Raw genomic sequence first — 21,641 nt, 5'->3', positions numbered from 1 at the left:
TTAATTCTACATTTTACATTCTACATTCAATAGTAAGCCCTCCCGAAAACTAAATCGCGTTAATTTTGCACAGCAAAATATTTCTACAAATTCAGCAATTTTTTTCCAATTTGGTAAAAAGCATTTTAATTGTTCACACATTTGCCGTTTGATTTCGGTGTTACAACCGTAATAATCAGTTACGGTTGAGGTGGGATTTCAGACATTTACTTCCATTTTCACTACTTTCTAACTGCCGCCGGCACGCATTTGACACGCAGATAAGTTAATACGCCTGTAAGTTTTCTTTGCAATGGTACCTAATTCAATATTCTATGATTTTAATCTCCTGAGTTTCGAATAGTTTTTAAACGCTTATTTTTATAAATGAAACAGAAAAATATATTTATATGACATAATAACCCCCAAAAAAATTCCATCCATATATTTTATAATGATAAAATTTTCTTTGAAAAATAAAATTTTTGTTCAATTAATCTATAACTGCAAGACTATTACATATGCTTTAAGCTTGTTGATTGGTAGCAGTACGGTATGCGCTTTCCTACCGAGTCAAAAATCTCACGATAATGTTCAGGACGCTTGCGCTCGCTCCCCATTTGCTGGCGAAACGCGTTGGCGGCGGCGTTTAGGACGCTGGAAAACATTTCTCACTGTGTTTCGGCAAGCTGCGTGCGTACGGTGCGAACAGCACGGACTTGTCGGACCTGACGATAACCGCGCTCTATTAACTTGTTTCACGCGCCGAATTCATTATTTCAAATGTTCGGAAGTCGGAAAGTTTTTCAATAAACTGACTGGCTTGCAGTTAACGAGCTCCTGTTGAAATTAACCATACATTTGCCACATAAATAAATTGAACCGTTCAAAACTACAACCTTCAAACAAAATATTGTGTCCGTTCTGAAAACTGTTGTTAAAAATGGGATAGAAACATAAACCTCGGGTGTGATTTTACCTGAAATTACAAAATAACTACAACGGAACTAAACATGCAGATGTTCCTGGAGTTTGTTTAAAGTTGATCTGGAAAGAAACTTCGTTCTACAACGTGGTGAAAAGTTAGCACTCCAAGAACAAAACGACAATCTGCAGGTAATAATCAATCACACATAATTTATTCTGTAAAGAAACAAAAGCTTCACTTAGAAAAAATATTTTTTATTTGAGCTTTTAAAATAAAAATATAGAGTGTCAAATTATAATTTCGATTATACATTCTTTGGAACACGTCTGAAAGGACCTTTTTGTATTGCCGGTGGGTTTGAATGCGTCTAGTTGAATACATTACACACGTAATATAAAAATCAACTTCCAAACCAAGGCATGAACTGAAATGAGCTGGCAATGTTAGCTGAATTTTGATTTCGATTCATGGTGCAAATTTCCGGTCTTATTGTGTAATGTTTTCATACATTGCCTCTCAAATAAAACTTTTCATAACGGCAATTGATGTAAAAGCTTGGTCAATTTCATTTCAAGTGCTTGTTGCCACAAAGTAAACAATTTGCCTTCTTTTCATTGTTATCGGTGAACACAAATTAATATTCGAATGATTATTCGTGTTATTCTTCCAAATAAATTAATTCACCAATTATACAGTTTATATGTGCAATGTACCAGTCAGGAAATAATTTTGATCATTTACAAACTCTGAACTGTGGTGTACTGAGGTGTAAACGTATCTTTTTGACATCAACACTACTGATATAAACAAAGTGAAATTCATTGATGATGTATTGCCATATGTTTCGTATCTTTTACATTTCGAGAAAGAATTACAGTAATGGTTGAATGAAATTTAACACATTAAATTAAATTATTGTGATAGTTCTGAAATGGACGAAGTTATTGTGCGACTAGTTAAAAAAATTGCAGTGGAATTTAATATGTGAAATGCATAAAGCAACAATATGCTACATATCTTACATTTTCACTGACCATTCTAACGAATAAAGCCGTCGTCTTCACTTGGATACAAGATATCAGAAATACGAGCGTTGAAAACTTACCCTTTATATTGAGCTTTTCACCACCTCATGAATATTCCTACGAATATAAAAATCGATAAACGACATTAATTTCGTTCTTAATTAACTCTGTCATCTTAGAAGTACTTGCAGGTATGTTACAGCTAGAGTGAAGCACGCTCAGAGAATCACACTTATAAAAGATAGCGCAACACGGCGAATAAAATTAATTGATGCTAGTTGCATCTAAAAATATCCACGCGCTGTTTTCGCCCAAAGTCAGTCGTAAGCGCAGTCTTTACATTGTGTTCGACAAAATGCAAATCACCTCTCACCTTTCACGTGTTTCATGAAACTTAATTTCGACGACGGGAAATTACATTTATTAAGTTTTCGTTAAAGTTAAGATCTGCTCTTCGGAATTCGGCATACTGCAAGGAATGCCTCCAATTGCCCTCCACTGTAAACTTTAATTAGAATAAAGTTTGAATATTGTAAAAGTTTTTATTTTTATTTTATGACTGTTTCAATGTCAGCCGACCAAAGCACTTCAATGTGTCGAAAACTTTTTCCATTTGTTTAATTTATTAAAAAGTTTGGAATTAAGCGTAATATATAAACACCCACATTTATATGGTAAATACGTTCCGCATCAATTCGGAGTCAATTACAATTACAACTTTTCCTTCCCAACATTTTTAATCACTGTATGCAGGGTGTTAATGTTTTGGTTTTTTTATTGCCGATAAAACAGGAGCTGGCAAGCTTCAACAGTTAAATATGTTTATATGTGTGTGGTAAGCTTGATTATATTATGCATGTTATCAACAAAGTTTGATGTTACATCAACGAACGGGATGGAGATCAACAAAGTCCAATATTTTTAATTGCATGTGTATTGCATGTGCTGCGAATATTTTGTATAATAGTCATGCTAGTATTGTTTTTCTGTATCAAATGTTTGTCGTCGGTCCGACGCGTAGAGATTTTCGTTCATTATAGTTGTCGATTTTATGTTCATTAGAAGGAAGCGTAATGCGAGATGAACATAACTTGCGCGGACATGGACGATTAATTCCAGGCACGAAACCAAAAAGTAATATTTCTAGTTAAGTATAAAAGTTCGTTAAAAGAAGACTAAGCAATATGCCTGCACGCTCGGGTTAGGCTTTATAGTAATACCGGAATTTGTACCTAGTCTTATACATCAAATTTAGTTAATAAATACTAATAGAAAATATTTATTAAAATAATTGAAAAATTCTGGCTCAAAGTGTTGTATAAATCAAGGGTGTGCTCTAAAGAACTTCCGTAGTTGAAGTTTAAAGTAATGAAATTTTTATAAGCATTATAGTATATTGATATTAAAAAATAAATTATTGGATGTCAACCAATTAGTCATTTGCTCTCCTATATCTAGTATAATATCTAATTACTGTCTTAAATGGTAAATACTTCAATTTAAAATAAAATAGTAATTGCAAAGTCAACACAATTTAAATTTAAACTTTAATTTAACAGTAATATATTTTTGTGTGTTATGTCAATAAATAGCATTTCTTTTTCCGATCAGAAGATATATTATTTATAGAACATGTTTTTGTACACAATGACAACAAATATTTGATGCTTTGAGCCCATTCGCTAGTTCACTCTTTTTGATTACTTCTCTGCAAGGTGCGTGTCATACGTATTTATGTCCGGTGGATTTAACTTTACTCTAGTTCAAATTACTACATTGTATCACATATATTTTCTTTTCTTTGTCGAGTACGTAATCCATATTGTTAATTTTTTTTATATATCTATTTAAAAATATCACATATATATTTTATGTTATAAATTTCTCGTTATAAATGACATTGTATCGTTTTTACTATTTTAAAATGAGAAGGTTTAAGTGTAATTTTAAATTTTAACTCTTGACTTCTGATAAATCATCTTCAATATGTTTCTGGGGAAATATTAAATCGGGCCAATAACATTTTCTCGAGAATAATAATTATTATTGAATTTGACCAACGTATTATAACGTTCATATGGGTAATTATAAATAAATAACACCCACATTACATTGCTGTTTAGATTATGTTGCAAGAGGGATTGTACAATTACCAATCAGTGATTACTTGCCCACCTGCCCACTCTGATTTGCACGTAAAGCATAATTAAAGGGAGATTTGCACAAATATATTGCAAAGTAGCTACATCATATAAAACCGATTATCTGATTAGTACAGCTCTTAGTGAAACATATTTATTGAAATTTCCTAATATCCACATGTTCTGTTTATGGTTCTCTAGCGGTCAATGATATATAAATTATATTCCAATTCACCAATTGTTCCGGAGCGATAAGCAAGTTACACGCTATTTTGTGCCCGGGGAATAACAAAACTAAGAAACAAGGTTTGGAACTGGACAAGAAACTGCACTGCATCTGCAGTTTCCCTTGTAGTTGTTACATGGTTTTAGAAATTTACTTTGTCATAGCGGACTTCAACTGCTTCAACTGCAGTTTTTGGTAGTACAAGATATCGTAGACTAAGCAATATGTAACCTGTCACTTACTCGTATAACTGGCTTAAGTCTAATAAAGACATTTATCTGATAAAAGAAGTCGTATTGCATAAAAAATTTAAACTATACTTCATGATATTCATTATTTGCCAATTTTTTTTATAAACCGCTTTGTCATACAAGTATACTGTATAACATTCATTTTCTTTTTGGCGATTAACTGATAAATTATCAATTATCCCTTCTTTTAATGCGTATTCTTGCTGTAGGCACAGTTACACCACTTGCTACGCCACTGCTTCTTTGTTTTAAGATAAAATCAGATGTTAAATAATCTTTGAACAATTTTTCTTATTTATAATTTAGTGTTGTGTCTATCTTTATTGAAGAGACATTATATAAGTATATTTGTTCAGTCATTGAAAAAATGAGACACTTCATAGATAATTACCGCCCACTAGTAACAAATTTTATTCGAAATTTAACAGAGTTCCGCTTAAAATTAGAATTACAGGTTATAAGACCATCTCTGCAAGCTTAATCATTTTGTTTATTCAAATTGTTTACATAAGACAAGCTTCCGCTGTACCTACCTCCGCGTAGAATTGAATCCTGACTTATTGCTTTCTTGTTTCTAGAAACTATATTTATGGATTATAACTGCAATCCACTGTTATGTGCGCCCTATGCCAATAAGATCTTCAATTTTAATTTTTAGATATGAGCGGTACTCAGGATAATTATGACTGATTCTCTATATGAAATATACTTTTAATCCCTATTTAAGAATTTATAATTTAAATTTTTTTTATTGAAACAATCCTTACGCCAACATTTACTAAAATAGATCTTGTTGTTTCTGCTTCAAAGCATAACAAATAAAAAAATATTAAAGATTAGGTCTATGTATTTTTACACTGTACCTTTTGTATATGTGATAAACTGAGTTGTCGATTTTTTTGAAATCATATACATAATTTAGTATTGTTAAAATGTCATCTTCATAATTAACAGCTCACTCCACGCGTACTGTTCGGCCTTTTTAATTAGCCGAGTTCTATCCACACAAAGAGCATAACCCATAATCCAAAATCCTAATCTGAACCGGTCTTTGAAAGACGTTAACACGTCAAAAACAGTTATACATATCTAACCCCATATCTTCTTCTATCTATCCTGTCAATCTGGCGTTATGACTGAATTATGGAAATGATGTAAAAAATCAATTTTAAGCCTACATTTCCTGCTTGTGCTATTCAAGGACGGATAGGATGACAGACACTTGTGGAATATTTGATAAGTATTAGATATTTACTTTTCTCTTTATTTTTGGAATTGATTTTCCCTAAAATACCACGTTTTCAAGTGGGATCCTTGAGCATTGAACCAATCCCTAAATGCGCTTGACGACTGGTCATTCACACTCGATCCCTGAATGCGAAAAGCTTTCGAAGTAGTTGAAGACATTCCACAAACAAACCGACAGCGTAGATCATTTTCAGGGTGAAAAACAAATTTTCTTTTTATATTGGATTCAATCTTTTTATATATCTACTCTATTTGAAAATTTTCTATTGATATTCAATCGGTTATTTGAATATTTTTGAAACACTGTTTCATGTAGCGTCAAATGCGCGTTTTTATTCGATTACAATCCTTTCAAATCAAGCTTTGAAAGTTACCGACTTTAACTAATAGCCCTTCATATGATGAAGCCAGCAGCAGGTGGGCTTTATTCGAAAACTGAAGGACAAATTTATTGCTGCAAAGTGGTGTTGAGCGTGTGTGTGTTTCAGCCTAAATTGTATTTGTCATCGCCCTTTTCGATCCGACGGGCGCTGCATGCCACGCTAAGTAATTTTTGCAGACACTGCTTGACACTGTGTAGAACCGATAAACAATAACATGCTAACGCTGGAAATTTGAATATGGTAAAAGCTTCATATCGCAACATAACGATATTCAATTTTTCTCCGTAATTTCGGAATAAGTAAGAAAATGTGGTAGTTTCGATGATAAATAAGGCATCTTCTCAGCAGACCTTCTAATTTTGAGACAAATTTGCGCACTGACGCAAACGATTCTTCCGCAGGAGACAAGAGTATCATTTGCATACACGGCGATCACCTTGATCTTGTTTTTAAAAATGACGCATAATTTGCATACATTGAATGATCGCGAGTGAAGCGCATAATCAAAGCGAGTGTTTTGAAGCCTTTAGCCGTGTAACACTGCACTTGTATCACGTTCGGGATAAACCTCGGGAATCCTTCAACTTTACGGCAAGTAAATTAACTGCGCGGCTTCACTGCGGGATGTCACAATTCCGTACCGATGCTGAGTTAGTACCTATTTGTCCTAAATGGCATTAAGCCCCGGCTCCGTCCTCCAATACGCCAATACGCAAACGCTGTTAAAGTGCATCGTAAAAGCGGAGCCGCGTTATAGATAATGTTATAAGAATGGAGGATGCGTCTAAGACGCGAAGGACCTAGCAGCCGCGACACGAAGCAATAAGCGATGTCGTTTAGTCGCTTCAAGGGGGTCGAAAATCCGCACAGGACGGAATATTATGGCTCTGGCGAATCCGCGCGTGCAGAATTGCTTCATAGCCTTCACAGTTCAATCTCGGTGCGTTATTAAATAGCTAAGTTGGTTACTGGAATGTTAATGTTGTCGTGCGTTTACTATGAAATTATCAAATGCTGTAGGTTCATTTAGGTTTGTAGTAAGTTTGTACTATGTACATTCTTCGGAAATTGTTAGTAGGAGAGAGTTAGTAAGAGGCTCTAATATTAATAATCGACTATTTTTTTTATCAAAAACACAAAATCTGTGGACAGTTAGTTAAATTATTTTATTTTATTGCTTGATTTTTAAAAAAACTTACAAAGCATATTATTTTTCTGTAAGAATTATAAAAGAAATAAATATTGTAAAATTAAATTTTAGAAAAATACTGATTCTATCCATTTATATAATTATTCAGAAAATAAAAATAACGGGTTTAATAGCACCCCGAAAGCACTTACTAACTTCGCTATGTTTGAATCCGGGTATTAATTATTCGAAACCATGCCATTACCGCTTTGCTAACTGGAAACCTTGCACAAATTTTGATTTTTGACTAATGGTTGCTTATCGCTAGTCTAGACGTAGATATTATTATCTTCCGAGTCATTAATCACTCAAAAGGGTCTAAAATTTTATCAAAAACTGCGCTCAGGTTATGACGAGTGCTCCATGGAAACCGCACAAGGAAACAATTGCTCGCGCCACGCGCAAAAATTACACCGGTGAGATTCAATTATTTTTGCAAGCCCAGCATGTTTGCGACTCACTCACTTCCGTGACGTCAGGACATGCTGAACTCGCTCAACCGCGAATGACGATGCGGGTGTTGATCAAGATATTTACCACAACTCCATACATAACTCTTTATCAGAGCTCGATATGCCGGTTTTGTGATTTTACTGAACGCTCCTTGTTTTTCCGCACATCGTGCTGCGTGATACATTATTGAGGCGTGTAGGCGGGCGGCAGATCGCACTTCTCATCCGGAATTAATGACGGGCTCCACACATTAATAATTTGCGACGCACATTGCATAACACGCCATTGTCAACTACTTATGCCCTTCAATTATAGTAAAGTTTATTACGACAATCGATGTTCAGTCAACATTGGTGGCCGAAATGGTCGGGAACGTCGGGCACCACCAATTGTTGTGTAATTGATGGCAAAATGTGCGAATATATTCGCTGGAAACCGGCCATGATGTGACACCAGGTCAGCCCACGTGTGTGCAATATTATATCCCGCCAAACCTCAGCTCTACTTGGAGTAATAATTGAATTAAATTTCATGTTTGCAATAATTTAGACACATTTCAGGGCAAAATTGTTTTGGATGGCGCCTCCACCATTTCTTTGTTTTGCTTGAGAGAAAAATGCGTTTTGGGGAGCGCATCGCGCCGGAACACATTTCGGGCAGGCGGGTAACCAAATAAATGAAGTCACACAATACGCACGACGCAGATCGGTCTTCAAATAAATGGAAATGCTCAAAACACTTGAGGCGAACGAATCGCGCACGCCGGGGCACTGGGGTCCTTTACAAAACACGGCTGGAAATTTATTTACACCGCAGCGCATAAATACAGCTCCTATCTGCATAAAAGCCTCACAAATCTACATTTAAAAATAATTGCAGGTGTTATATTAAAATTTAAGACAAGATATCGTTAAAATTCATGGCTGTGTACATATACCGGTCGTTTTAGGCACTCTCAAAACGACATTACATTTATTCTGATGTTTATACTTGGTTTCCATTTGGCTGCAATTAGATCTCAAAGGAAATCCCGTTTATTGGATGACCGGTAGACGCTTAATTGACTTTAGCAATTTGTTTTGAAAGACGTGACACAGCAGAATCTACAGGCACGCAGCTGTGTAACGCACAGAACGTTTGCAATTGCAATTGAAATGTTTGTTCTCGTGAGCACTTGTGTAAACGCAGTGATGTAAAGCAAACTGCACATTTCACTTACCCCACTTCTGATCGAGAAGAAACGTAGAAAAACAAACACTGTTGTAAGTCCTTTTTTATTTATAAATTGACCTTTCTCCTTTGTTTTTGAAGTTTGTTTTATTTTCTTGACGCATAATTCGGTGCATAACAAAATTAATTGCTTTTCGCAGCCGGTGGAGGATTGATGACTTAAGGGATATTCATTTTTAATGCGCACACAATGTTCGCGATTAATAGAAGCGTTATTATCGTTTTTAGTGTAATTAATTACCGAAAAAACGCTTTGTACTAGATAAATTTTAATGATATCCTTTGTGGCAGATTTTTTCCTTTCAATCGCCTGATGGCTAATTCATTCTTGACGATCATCAATGATACCCATTTAAATATCCTCCGAGTTCCATCGCAGCCCAAACTGATTATGATTAGTGTCAACCGGCGCTGTCTTGAATGCGCTTTAATTAAATCTACACGTGGAAAATCGCTCAAAAATCGACGTCCGTCGCTACCCACGCGGTGCATTTTACTTTGACACTGTGAGTGTGGAAAATTGAAAATTCATTCAGGAATAGTGCGAAGTCACACAATTGTGGAATTAGAATTGTTAACTATAATATAATAGAATTTCAAAATGCAATTTTATTATGCTGGTGGTCGTATCTAATTTGCAATTATTTACAGAAGAGGCTGAAATAGTAAACAACTTATTATTGAATGGTATTAAAGCAATTTTGTTGAATTGCAGAGATCTAATTTTGGCGCGTCCTCGATCTACACGTGCTGAGGGCTTTATGTTTATTACGCGGAGAGGTAAGCAGAAAAGCAAAGAAAATCAAAGCGTTGTTATAATTTAAGTAATCCTCGAAACTCGCCCACTTTCAAGTACAGGATATACACATACAAAAACGAAGAAAATACCGTTAATTTAATTAATTCTCAACACCCAAGCATTTGTTTTGCAAAATCCCAGCACGTAGGAAGATTATATAATGCAATTTTCATTCGTTGGGCAAAAATCCCAATTTGCACATTTTTTGAATAAAAACACTGCTATAGCAATAAATCTGATTTGTGTTTTCTAACCTTTTTCCATTTTATTTGTCATTTTTGCTTGAAGATCCCTAGAGTTTTAACTACAAAAACTTGAGACTCAAAGAGAATTTGATCAAAGATTCTTATATTACTTGCAATAAGAAATACTGTAATAATAAATTATGTGTTGTTAGTGCATTGCACGTGCATACAAAAACAGCTTCAAAGTATTCCATAAGAAAAATCAATTCCTAATTACATTTATTTTGATTACAGCATTTAAATAAATTCGATAATAAACATGAAGCAATTTCATGACTCTATTACTTTTCATAGCTATTTCAAAGAAATTCAACGAAGTAGGCTTTGATTTTTGTTTCTAGTGTTTCGACATATATTTGCAATAGGTGCCAAGTGCAATCTTAAGTTTTTATTTAATTTTATAGTTTACATTGCTCAGTTTAAGAGTTCTGGTATATCAGATTTAATTAGTTTTGATTAAGAAATCAATACGACGAATAAAATTTAAAGTTTTTTTGCACACTCCTAGCGGTAAAAATTTGTTGAATTTATGTTTATAAGTAAATAAACTCGTACTAAAAATGCCAAGGGTTTATTGATAAAACCACATGAAAATAATTACTTAATAACTTTTTAAAAATAATCTCGAGTTGTTTGGTTGTTACTGCAACACACATGGCAAACGTGCCGACGTTATATTATGTAGATAAATTTAATTATAGTTCATTAGAAACAATCTCACTCTCTCGACGACGATAAATTATTCACAAAAACCGCGCCGCTGCGTTGTCTATACGACGGCTCTCGCGTCGGCCGTTAGCGTCCACGTCGTCATTGTTTTAATTAGCGCCAATATATTACGCTGATAACTTCTTCACAGCCGCACTGTGTCTTCATCACACGCGCCGCACGCACACACGGACGCGCGTAATTGGACCAACAATGCGCACAATCATATTTTGCTGCGGCTCGCCGTGCCCCATAAACGTATTTATTTTATAAAATGCATTATTCCCAATGCGACAATACGCGCAGAAGCTTGATAAAATGTGTGTCATGCGCCCGACCTATAAAAGGAATGTGAAAGGTCGGTTTTGATTTTGTAAAGAAGCGTGTAGAAGATATAACATAAATATGAAGGATGAATTCAGGAAGAAGTAAACATTAGCTTGAATTTAATACTTTTACCTATAATAAGAAATAATAGTTACAAAAATACTTCGAGTAAATACTTGTAAAACAATAGAATTTTTCCAAATCTTAGAAGGTTGAGTTTTTACGTTCGGTTAAATTCAGTAAAATCTCAAAAATCTTAAACTACAAATTAGTGAACAATTAATGATCAATTAGTCACTTATAGATTTAACATAATATAAAAAATATTATTTTTACATTTTTTATATTTTTGACTCTGCATGTTTAAAGTGTTAAACATATTCCTTTGTTTGGAAAACAAAAATCGCTTTTGTCATGGAACTAACCTGAAAATCCATATACTAACTTAACGCAAATCTTTAAGGAAAAGGTTCAAGAATGCAGGTTTGTTAAAAATCCCGAAGACGGGCTTCAGAATCCTCTCAAAGTTGAAGTATATCAAGAAAGAAGATAACTATAAGTAGATATTTCTGAAATATTCCCAAGCAGCTTTTTAACTATACCTGACTTCGAATTCCAAGTAAAAAAATAATTGGATAGAACTTGAATAAATCGATCCAAAAATATTTATCTGAAAAATACAGCTATAGAAATATGTAGTGTTAAAACCAGAATACTAAATTGGCATGATTGCAATGCGAGATCCAGAATGTCCGCCCACTTTCCATGTGATTTTCCATGCGATTTGTGTGGATCGTCATTTTACGTCGAACGCGAGTCGTGCGAATGAATATAATTTATATCTACCCCTTCGAATTTGAAAACCAATTAGATATACACGCGCATAAAGTACGCCCTGCAACCAAATTGCATTTGAGTAATTAACGCTTGACGCGTTTTGCGCGCGCGAGTTTTATATATCGCGGCGAGCGGTGGTCAAAACACTCGAGCGAGACGGACAGCGGACGCGCGGGGTTTTGCGTACTGCTGCCGCCGTCCGCCGTCCCCGACACTTCCGCAGACGATTTATACATATTCACGCATCACGACGTACTTTTCCGGAATCCCAAATGTGGCGCGCGTGCAAAAATAATGCGAATATAATAATGGCAGGGCGTACAATTTAATTACACCAAATTTGTTTTGGCACATCGCAATCGTAATCATAACGCGCGAGCAAACACCAGCGAAAAGAAGAGCAATTAATATTCGAATTAATATAGACCCAAACCAAACGATATTCGTGTTAATAAAGTATTGAATAAATGAATGCCTAATGAAGTTGCTAGAAAACGGCACATTTTTGTGCGGCTGTTGTTCTTCTTTAAACATCGCCAAAGGCTGATATTGTTTTCGTTTTTTTCGCGCTGGAAAAACACGAAATAAATTAAATTATAAAGAAATAATTATTGCTGCTTTGGGTGTGCTTACCTGCGACTTTTAACGGCAACCGGTTTAGTCACCGCTGTTTTCGACGGGAGCCGGACGATTCCTATCGCATTCCCTTTAATGCACTCGAAATTTCCAACTTGCAAATAACAATTTTTGCTTAAACAGTGTTTATTGTTGGAGGTGTACAGTGCGCAGTGAGGGAGTAAAAGTTTTCGAACAAAATTTGACTTCCAGTTGTGCAATCATCAACAACAAATTAATTTTAATCACAGCGGCCGCAGCCACCACCAATCTGCCAACCCACTCGAAGCAAGTAGGTATAAATATTTGGTAGCACATCTTCAAACAGCTTCCAACTCGCGTTCGGAGTCGCATCGCCGCACGCGAGCTATGCCAGCCATCTCGATAACGCTTGCACTCCCCGGACTAATCTATATGATCAAACTTTAAAGTTTAAACTATCTACCAGTCACCGGCAGACAGCGCAACATTAGCGCGTGTGCGGTGAACAGCGCAAAGCGCGCGCTCTTTGCGATTGAGTGCGAGTGCGAGCGACACGGGCCCCGATGAATTAACCGGAGCGTTTGATATCTGATTTTTGTCCGGAAGTCGGGCGGGAAAATGTGTAACACACCGGGATAGCCGGATGGTTGGTTGGGCGGAAAGTGGGAAAGTTTCGGGCGAACGGCGTGTACTTGTCGACGGGTCGTGCGATGCCAGTTAAGTGCTTGCTGGTGGTGTACTAATTATTAAGCCGGCGTTAATTACGTTTTTGTTTGTCCCGCGAGCGCGAACGTGGCGCGCCAGTGCCAACAATGCATGACAAGAGCAAGCAGGCGGTCCGCGAAGTCGATGCTGGTGAATTAATCGAATTTATTGGTGGTGTTTTCTAATACAATGTGCTTTTCTGGCGAACTTTCAGCGGCAGTCTTGTGGTAAGAATACAGTGAAAACATACATTACTTAATATCAGGTCTTTTAATTGCACACATTGTTTGGAAATACGATCGACGTGTTCTTAACTCCAAAAGTTTTCAATATAAGTTCTTAACGAATTTTTTCAAAATTTATTTTAAGAGTTAAGTTTGCCAACGTAATTTTCAAAAAATTTAAAGCGTTATCAACACAAAGCAAGGATATGAACGTTATTTCTCAACATAGTGGAATTAAACAGTGTTGACAACGACCTTTTGAAATTATTTGCTTTTCTGTTCCGTTTTGGTACGTACTGTAAAAGATAATTCCTCAATCAGTCCGTCAAATATATTTCACTAAAATGCTGATTTGAAACCACGGCTTAACTATCTATTTTCAACTTTGCAGTTTTCAACTTTTCAGATTATTAGGGTTTCCTTTTATTTTTTACTCTAGTGAATGAATTAATTTCAGTTTTAACGTTTAGTTTTTATTTACTTTTTAATAAAATTTCTCAATAAATTAAATTTTACTTAAAAAGTTATCGCGAATTTTGCTGCAAAGATTCTATTATTATATTTATCATTCAGAAATATATATTTTTAGATAGTGCTAATTAGTAAAATTAGTAAAAATGTGCTTCCTTTTCGGTGCCACGGATCATAAATTAAATGTCCTTTTGTTTTCGCTTCGTGTTTGCTCTCCGTGTCCTAATACAAAGATACTAATTATAATTGTAATCTAACAATGTCTTGTTAGTGTTTGTTAAATACGGCGCATTAGAGACCTAAGAATACAAACAAAGAATATCCTTTTAAGAAAGGATACGAAAACGTAACCTTACTTAAGTCATTTTCGAGTTTTTCAAGCGTGTTAAGCTTATTGTCAATGCAAAATGAACACCGCGTAAAATGCAAATAACTAACAAGACTTTCGTTACACTAGTGTTACGATAATCGCAAAGTAATTGAGATTACGTTTATCAGTCACTTAGCTATAGAGAAGTTTGCAAAAATCGAGGCAAATATTTATAGAAGCCGTGCATCCCATGAACGTGAACGCAAACACATTTATTAATCGAGCACCGGCGGATATTTGCTCGCATAGTTAGTTCAATTTTTCAAATTCATTCCTTTTCGATGTGCGACCGAGACCCACGTGAACTATGAATAGAAAATTATTTAGAACATTAATCAGTTTAAAGCACGCTTCAATTGTGAGATCAATTTGACTAGCACGGGGTGTTTGAATAGAGTACATGTGTTCACGATGTCCACAACGTGAAGCTATAAATTATCGCGTTAAGTAATGAACAACTAATAAGAGGCCGCGAATGTATCTACATGTAAATTAATGTTAAATAATTAAGCGTGTTACCCTTGAGCAAATCAAATATTTTTGGCCAATTTATGGCACGTTTATTTTTCGAAAGCGTTGAGAGTTGCACTTCGTCTTCGCGGGAAACATTTGCATACTTAATGCCAAGATGATAAATCTGGGAACACACTAAGCACCTTAAAAGATGCGAAGTTTCCAGCTCGGCGACAAACTTGATTAAGTGCGGTGGGAAACTATGGACGCACATACTTTAGTGTGTCTAAACGATAAAGGAGTAAATTGTTAGCCCTCTTAAACCGGCTTAAAGGTGCCAAATTGGTGGAAAAACTAAGCAAGAACTAACTTGATGGTTTTAATTTTAGATTTAGATATGAGTTAACAAACGCTGTTCTAATTTCAGATAATTTTATGAATACACAAGTGCGCCATCTTATCATTGTGCGGAAGATATAATTTCCATCTAAATATTTTGCCATACGTTTTTATTGAGATATTCAATTAACACAATTTATTACATTTAAATTAAGTTAAGCGCAAAATGCGCATTGGATTAGTAGTAATCTCGCATGCATGTTATGCTAATCGTTTCAGATTGTGTTTTCATTCGCACAAGTTCGAAAAATATAATATGCAAATGCACTGCATGTAAAGTGAGATTTTAGTAATAAAATAGAAATACTTTAATATTTAAATCACTGAGAAAATCACAAGAAACGCGCTAAAACTCATTTTGGCTTTGCTGGGATCATAAGATATTGCTGTTCGACTATAATAAAACAATATTAAATTAAGTTTTCAATGTACGTCAAAATATAATAAGATTATGAAAATTCCACCAGTGCAGCGCTTAATGAGTGCATCCAAGACGTTGCGCAGGAAAATATATATTATTCGTCACTATGGTCAGTAAAATAATATAACACATTGCAACGTAAAACAAGTGGAAAACAATGAATTACAAATACGAACAAAATACACGCTCAGTGAGCAGGACAAGTCCAGTGCTTTCTATATCTACGCCTACACTCTTCTACAGCAAGGATCTTTGTCATGAGTAGAGTAAAGCTCCATTTATTCTCATTAGTTTTGTTATTGGTAATATTCATACGTTTTGTGTCTCTTGACAACATAGGAAGATGGTTAGTTTCTTAAACTTGAACTTTCGTTATAGAGTTAACGAATGATTATGTTCATTTGTTTTAAAATATAAAACTGCAAATTAATTACTGAATTCATTCCTAATATTGGTAGGCTGGCAAACTGCCAGTTGTTGACAGAAATATCATAACTAATATTTGAGTGTAATTTATGCTAATCAAGATTTCACATTTGCTTCCCAGATTTGCATCTGTTATGCCGGATTCTGACTTTGAGAATATATCAGATTGCGAGCAGAGGAAGGTAAGAAATGTTGTTAAAGTTATGATTAGGGATTTAAAAGGATTTCCCTGCCAATTTAATAAATTTGCGTATTGTGTATAAATACGACATGTTTGTAAATAAAGATAAGGGTTGAAATATCTTCACATTGATGCAGTTTGGCCAAAAGGCCCTTTGTATCGCCAAAATGCATAAATACCAAGATAAAAGTGTATGCAGTCACTTATTTTCAAAACGCTGAATATCAATATGTATCCAATTTTAAACGTAGGTGTAAATTTTCGTGTTGAAATTTATTCCACGCCGAACCATTCGATAAACTTGCATAAATTATACTTAGAGATTATAAACGACACGCGGTTTACTTAACGCGTGTTTTTAGTCTACGTTCGGCGCGACGCGGCACGTCGATTTCACTATCCCAAAATTGATTTGACATTGCATATTTCATTCTTCATGCCGTAATAAACTGTAATAAGGAGCGCGCTACACAGAATGTAAACAGCTCGGATGATTAATTGACGCGTTCGACCGTGAAAATGACGCGTATTTGCAATAGTGGCGTGATCGGTTGTTCACCCTTTCTTCGCGACGTCTACGCCGCCCTGCTCACCTCGCGCGCAGGACTCGAGCAGGAGCCGTGAAAGGTAAAGACAAATTTATGCGACAAATTTATTCCACTCATTTTCTTTGCTAATGTGCGCAAAACAAACGCTTCTATCACAAAACAAAGATACATGAAATAAGATACTGCGTAGCAGAAAATACACCGTACTTTAATTTGCACTGAAGTTGAAACCAAAAATAAACAAAAATAAATTGTATACTGCTGAGATTGAAATAGATAGATTGATTTTGCTGCACTTGCACCTGATAGCAAAACAATTTAAATGTTGAACTTTCAAAGCGTAGAAATCAAAACAAAAATCTAAATCGTTTAAAAAATTTTGACTGTCGTCTTTAGTTACAATTTTCAAGATTTTTACTATTCATGAACATTTATTGTAAGAACAGCCACGAAGCGGAAATGTTTTCCCATTTTGGCAAGGACTCTACATCCTTTAATTGTGGTTTTAGCAATCGGGATCAGGAACATCAACAATTTAGATTAATGATGGTTGTCTTGTGTGTACAGCGTACAGTTTACGAGACACGCGGCTATTAATCCTGTTCAAATGAAAATTTATTTTGATTATTGTGCTTTTCATCAAAGTCATGCTAATGTCTTCATTTCAGATACAAGTCGACTGAACCAGCGACACGCCCACGCAGTTTTAATAAGCAGTTTTAGTGAAATATAGGAACAAAAACATAAACACTTACAATGAATGATACGGGCGAATCCCTATTAACCGACGGTTTGATGGGAGAAGAAAACAGTTACATTCCATTTTCAAAACGCCCGGAGACGTATATCGTCCCCGTCATTTTTCTTCATCTTCGTCATTGGTGTGCTTGGGAACGGGACGCTGGTGTTGATCTTCATGCGACACCGCACCATGCGCAACGTTCCGAACACGTGAGTTCGGATTTCGCTTCTTCTGGCCCTCGCTGGTTTCTTGCATTTAAATTAAAAATGTGTCAACTTTTGCAGCTACATCTTATCCTTGGCGCTGGCTGACCTACTGGTAATTCTCACAAGCGTTCCATTCACGTCGATTATATACACTGTCGAGTCCTGGCCATGGGGTGAATTAATCTGCAAGATATCCGAAACCGCAAAGGACATCTCGGTCGGCGTGTCCGTGTTTACACTGACGGCGCTTTCAGCGAACCGCTTTTTGCCATCGTAAATCCACTAAAGAAGATGCATGCCTCAGGTGATAATTCCGGGGCATTTTATATCAATTCGTGTTGTGTTTGTTTTATTTCCAGCGCCTGGCTTTACACTTTGCTTCCCTGCGCACGTCTATAATATTCATGCGAATTAGCTTCTATCTAATAACAATGAAAGAGCTTTTCTGTTCTAGGGAGGCAAAGCATCGATGGTAATTTGTTTATTTACTCTCCAGGTGGCAACAAGACGGCAACACGAGTGACGATTATAATCGCGGTGTTAATTTGGATCTTCGCTGGGATCTGCGCAGTTCCAGCTGCCGTCGGTTCGCACCTTCTCACCATGACCTGGACTCTCGCCAACAAATCCCGAAATTTCACGGTGTGCTATCCATACCCACAAGAATGGCTAGACAACAAATATCCAAAATTAACGTTATGACCCGTTTCCTCATCTTATACGTGATTCCACTCTGTATTATCACCGTATTCTATTGGTTGATGGCAAACCATCTTCTGGTGAGCACTAGGAATGTTCCCGGGGAGACCCAGGGAACACATCGGCAGGTATGCATACTAAGCCATTTTAGCTAAGTACATCAAAGTGTGAACAAGACTTGATTTAATGAACTCAATATCAATCTTGTTTAGATTCGCGCACGGAGGAAGGTAGCATTTACGGTGCTCATCTTCGTCGTTATTTTCGCGGTGTGCTTTCTTCCGTACTACGTCTTCATGCTGGCGTTCTACTTCTACCCACACTTCGATGAGGTCTACAACGTCTACTGGCATTGCACGCGCATTATCGGCTTCTGTCTCTGCTTCATCAACTCGTGTGTTAATCCAATCGCACTGTATTGTGTTAGTGGCACCTTTCGAAAACACTTTAACCGGTAATTTTCTTATTAAATTCCATCGCGTCTTGTCGCTCTCTTCATATCGGCGAATTTTTCATATTAAACCCTTGAACGCCGTCGCTGCGAACCATCCATTTCAAACTAAATTAGTTTCTATGGAAGTTTGCCGCGCTATATTCCCGAACAACTGGAAGCTGGGAAGCGTACCCATTAGTCAGTGACAATCCGGACTATCAGAATAAACTCTCACCGAAGGAGATTATCATACGAATATAATAATTCTCACTTAAAGGGGAATGTACGAATTCACGAAGAGATTATCGAGTTTCTCGCGTCCACTCCTTGCGGCACGTTGATCCACCTAATAACTCACGTTTTTTTTTCTCTGCACCCCACAGATATCTGTTCTTCTACATCAAGCGGGAACGCAATCGCTGTTACACTTGCCCGGATCATCATGCCACCACCATGTCCATTGTCTCTACGCGACGAAATCAGTCAGTTTGTAATCGCATCAACACCAGAGGCAATCAAGGCAGCTCCCACCGACGGAATACGGATGGCACCAACCGCGACTACAGCCGCGAGACGTCCATCATGCTCCTCGGCAATGGCAATGGTAAAGAATTCGCATGCAGTAAGATGTAATGCAATTATCACAGGGTTTGCACGTGTGGCCAAGAACTTATCAAAAACAAAAAAAAAATGTACTTATGAACAAAATTCATTCTGGAGGAGCGGGAAATCTAAATGTTAAATATTTAACTAAATTTTATTTAGGCTATAAGACATTCTAATAATCACACACTTACCTACTGCTTAATTTTGAATTATATTCAATGTCGTATTCAATGTGCAACTTCCGATTAAACTCAAATATTCCTTTCAGTTTTCATGATGCATATTGATTAAGAATTACAAAAGAATTATTAAATGGGAGAAAGTAAGACATAATTTAAGTAATACGAACTATGACTAAGGAAGTGTCATGTTAGGAAGATTCATGCACGTGATTTAGGTTTGATACATATTATGCAGATGTCTATTTGTCTAAATGTAGATTCACGGTTAATTTGATAATGTGCGTACCCATACTTGATACCTACTTGATGTGATATGAAAATCAATCTATGTTTTTCACGTTCATGCTTGTACCGGCGCACATTGAAAAATTTTAGTAGGCATAGAAATTTCGTAGAATAGAAATAGTTTAATGTTTAAAATTTAAAGTATAGCAAGTTTAATATTACATTAATAATTGATAAAAGCATTTATTTTATATTAATAATTTATTTTACTATTTCTAGCGTCTTTACGCTACTTGTACAGTTGCTCAAAAGAAAGTATTTATTTTTCTCACAAAAACTAAAGAAGTTCTACTAAATCCATCCCTTGGACCACGCTCTATTTAATTTAGAACTGTTTGGAAAATATGTATGTGATAAGATGTATAAATTGGCTATGTATTAAGAAACTAATAAATATTTAACGTCAGCTACAGATAAAATATTTACTACTTCTACCACTTTAATTTAAAATGCAAATTTTTATGTGGCAATCGTGTTATTTTAACTCCGTGCGAAAGATTGTGTAGGTGTGTTTTAGGAAGTGTCAGGAAAAGTATTTAAGCGGTATTTAAGTTAAGAAAATCTGCATGTTAAGAATATGAAAGGGGTATAAAATTCACGAAGGCGTATCTTCCCAAGAACATCAATCTTAGACTTCAATGTTCGAAGTTAAAATTTTAAAAGTAGTGTGTGTTGCCTAGGCGTAAACTGATCAAGTGAGAAAATATTCCTATTTTTCACATTGCGTATAGTATAGTAACAATAATTTCAAAATTAGCTCAGATAGGTTTAAATTTTGAGTTATTTTTGAGATTTTTTGTTCATGATTTTTCGATTTTTCAAGAACCCAGTATTATTTATTAACAAATTTATATATTAAAATGCATTCTGGCAGTTCAATATCAGATACCTGCATGACCCTGTCTTTTGAATTGATGTACGCATATGAAGTTGAAATAGAGCGGGATATGCCAAATTACATTTGCATGTTTCACAAAGCACAACCCTCATTAATGACAAAACGTCACTTAGTTAATCGCTTAAACTAAATTTAATGCACATTATGATATCACGAGTTTGATCCAACGAACCACAAAGCTGAAGCAAATTACATCGATACATTTATAAACAGAACACATGAGAACAAAGTGCACCAATAAAGTTAGTGACTATCTATCGATTTAACCACATATTACGATATTAGTTATTGAACAATATTCCGTTCGTGTTACAGTATCAAATTTTGTTATTATTCTCGCAATCAAATCATCTTTATAATCGTTGTTGTATTTGATTTTCCGGTGTGTTATCTCGTCATCACGTTATTAAAACGTCAACAACTGGCGGTAGAAAATACTGAGTAATCTACCCGTATGATGGGTACAAAGCTGCTCTTATTCGCGTACGCCTACACCTACTTACCGCTTAATGAAGGATGTACAGAAGCCAATATATGAGGAAATCATGACCGGACTTGGACATTTGTACAATGGAAATGAACATTTTGATTTTTTCAAATCGGCCTCAAATCTAGCGGTTGGTAAAATTTTGATTACGTAATGGATGGCGATTTATAAAGGTAATAATTGCTGAACTGTAAATACAGCACTGGCGCCGCGGCTATTGTTCAAACCTAATCACGTTCTCAATTAATTGCTCCTGACGTGTTCGGCGACAATCATGTTCTAAAAGGGACAAGCGACCTTTTGTGGCGCTTCATTCCGTGCGGGTCTATGAAGAGTGAA

General features: G+C 35.8%; 1 protein-coding gene across 1 annotated transcript; it reads left to right on the top strand.

Annotated features, from left to right (window-relative positions):
• Positions 1-669: 669 nt before the first annotated feature.
• LOC135794281 (neuropeptide CCHamide-1 receptor-like) lies at positions 670-20,323 on the top strand. Its single transcript, XM_065305499.1, is given in 10 exon segments — positions 670-1,095; positions 16,157-16,217; positions 17,433-17,627; positions 17,629-17,715; positions 17,791-17,972; positions 17,975-18,016; positions 18,209-18,403; positions 18,406-18,539; positions 18,624-18,865; positions 19,228-20,323. Coding segments are annotated over 8 exon segments (1,239 nt in total). The 5' UTR covers positions 670-1,095; positions 16,157-16,217; positions 17,433-17,520; the 3' UTR covers positions 19,478-20,323.
• Positions 20,324-21,641: the final 1,318 nt, after the last annotated feature.

Source organism: Atheta coriaria, unplaced genomic scaffold (genome assembly GCF_025399875.1).
Source record: "Atheta coriaria isolate IRGN ID8LTWV9N9 unplaced genomic scaffold, Caltech_Dcor_3.1 hic_scaffold_1_pilon, whole genome shotgun sequence".
NCBI classification, from domain to species: domain Eukaryota; kingdom Metazoa; phylum Arthropoda; class Insecta; order Coleoptera; family Staphylinidae; genus Dalotia; species Dalotia coriaria.
Note: the sequence above shows the minus strand (reverse complement) of the source record. Positions and strands in the feature narration are given on the sequence as shown.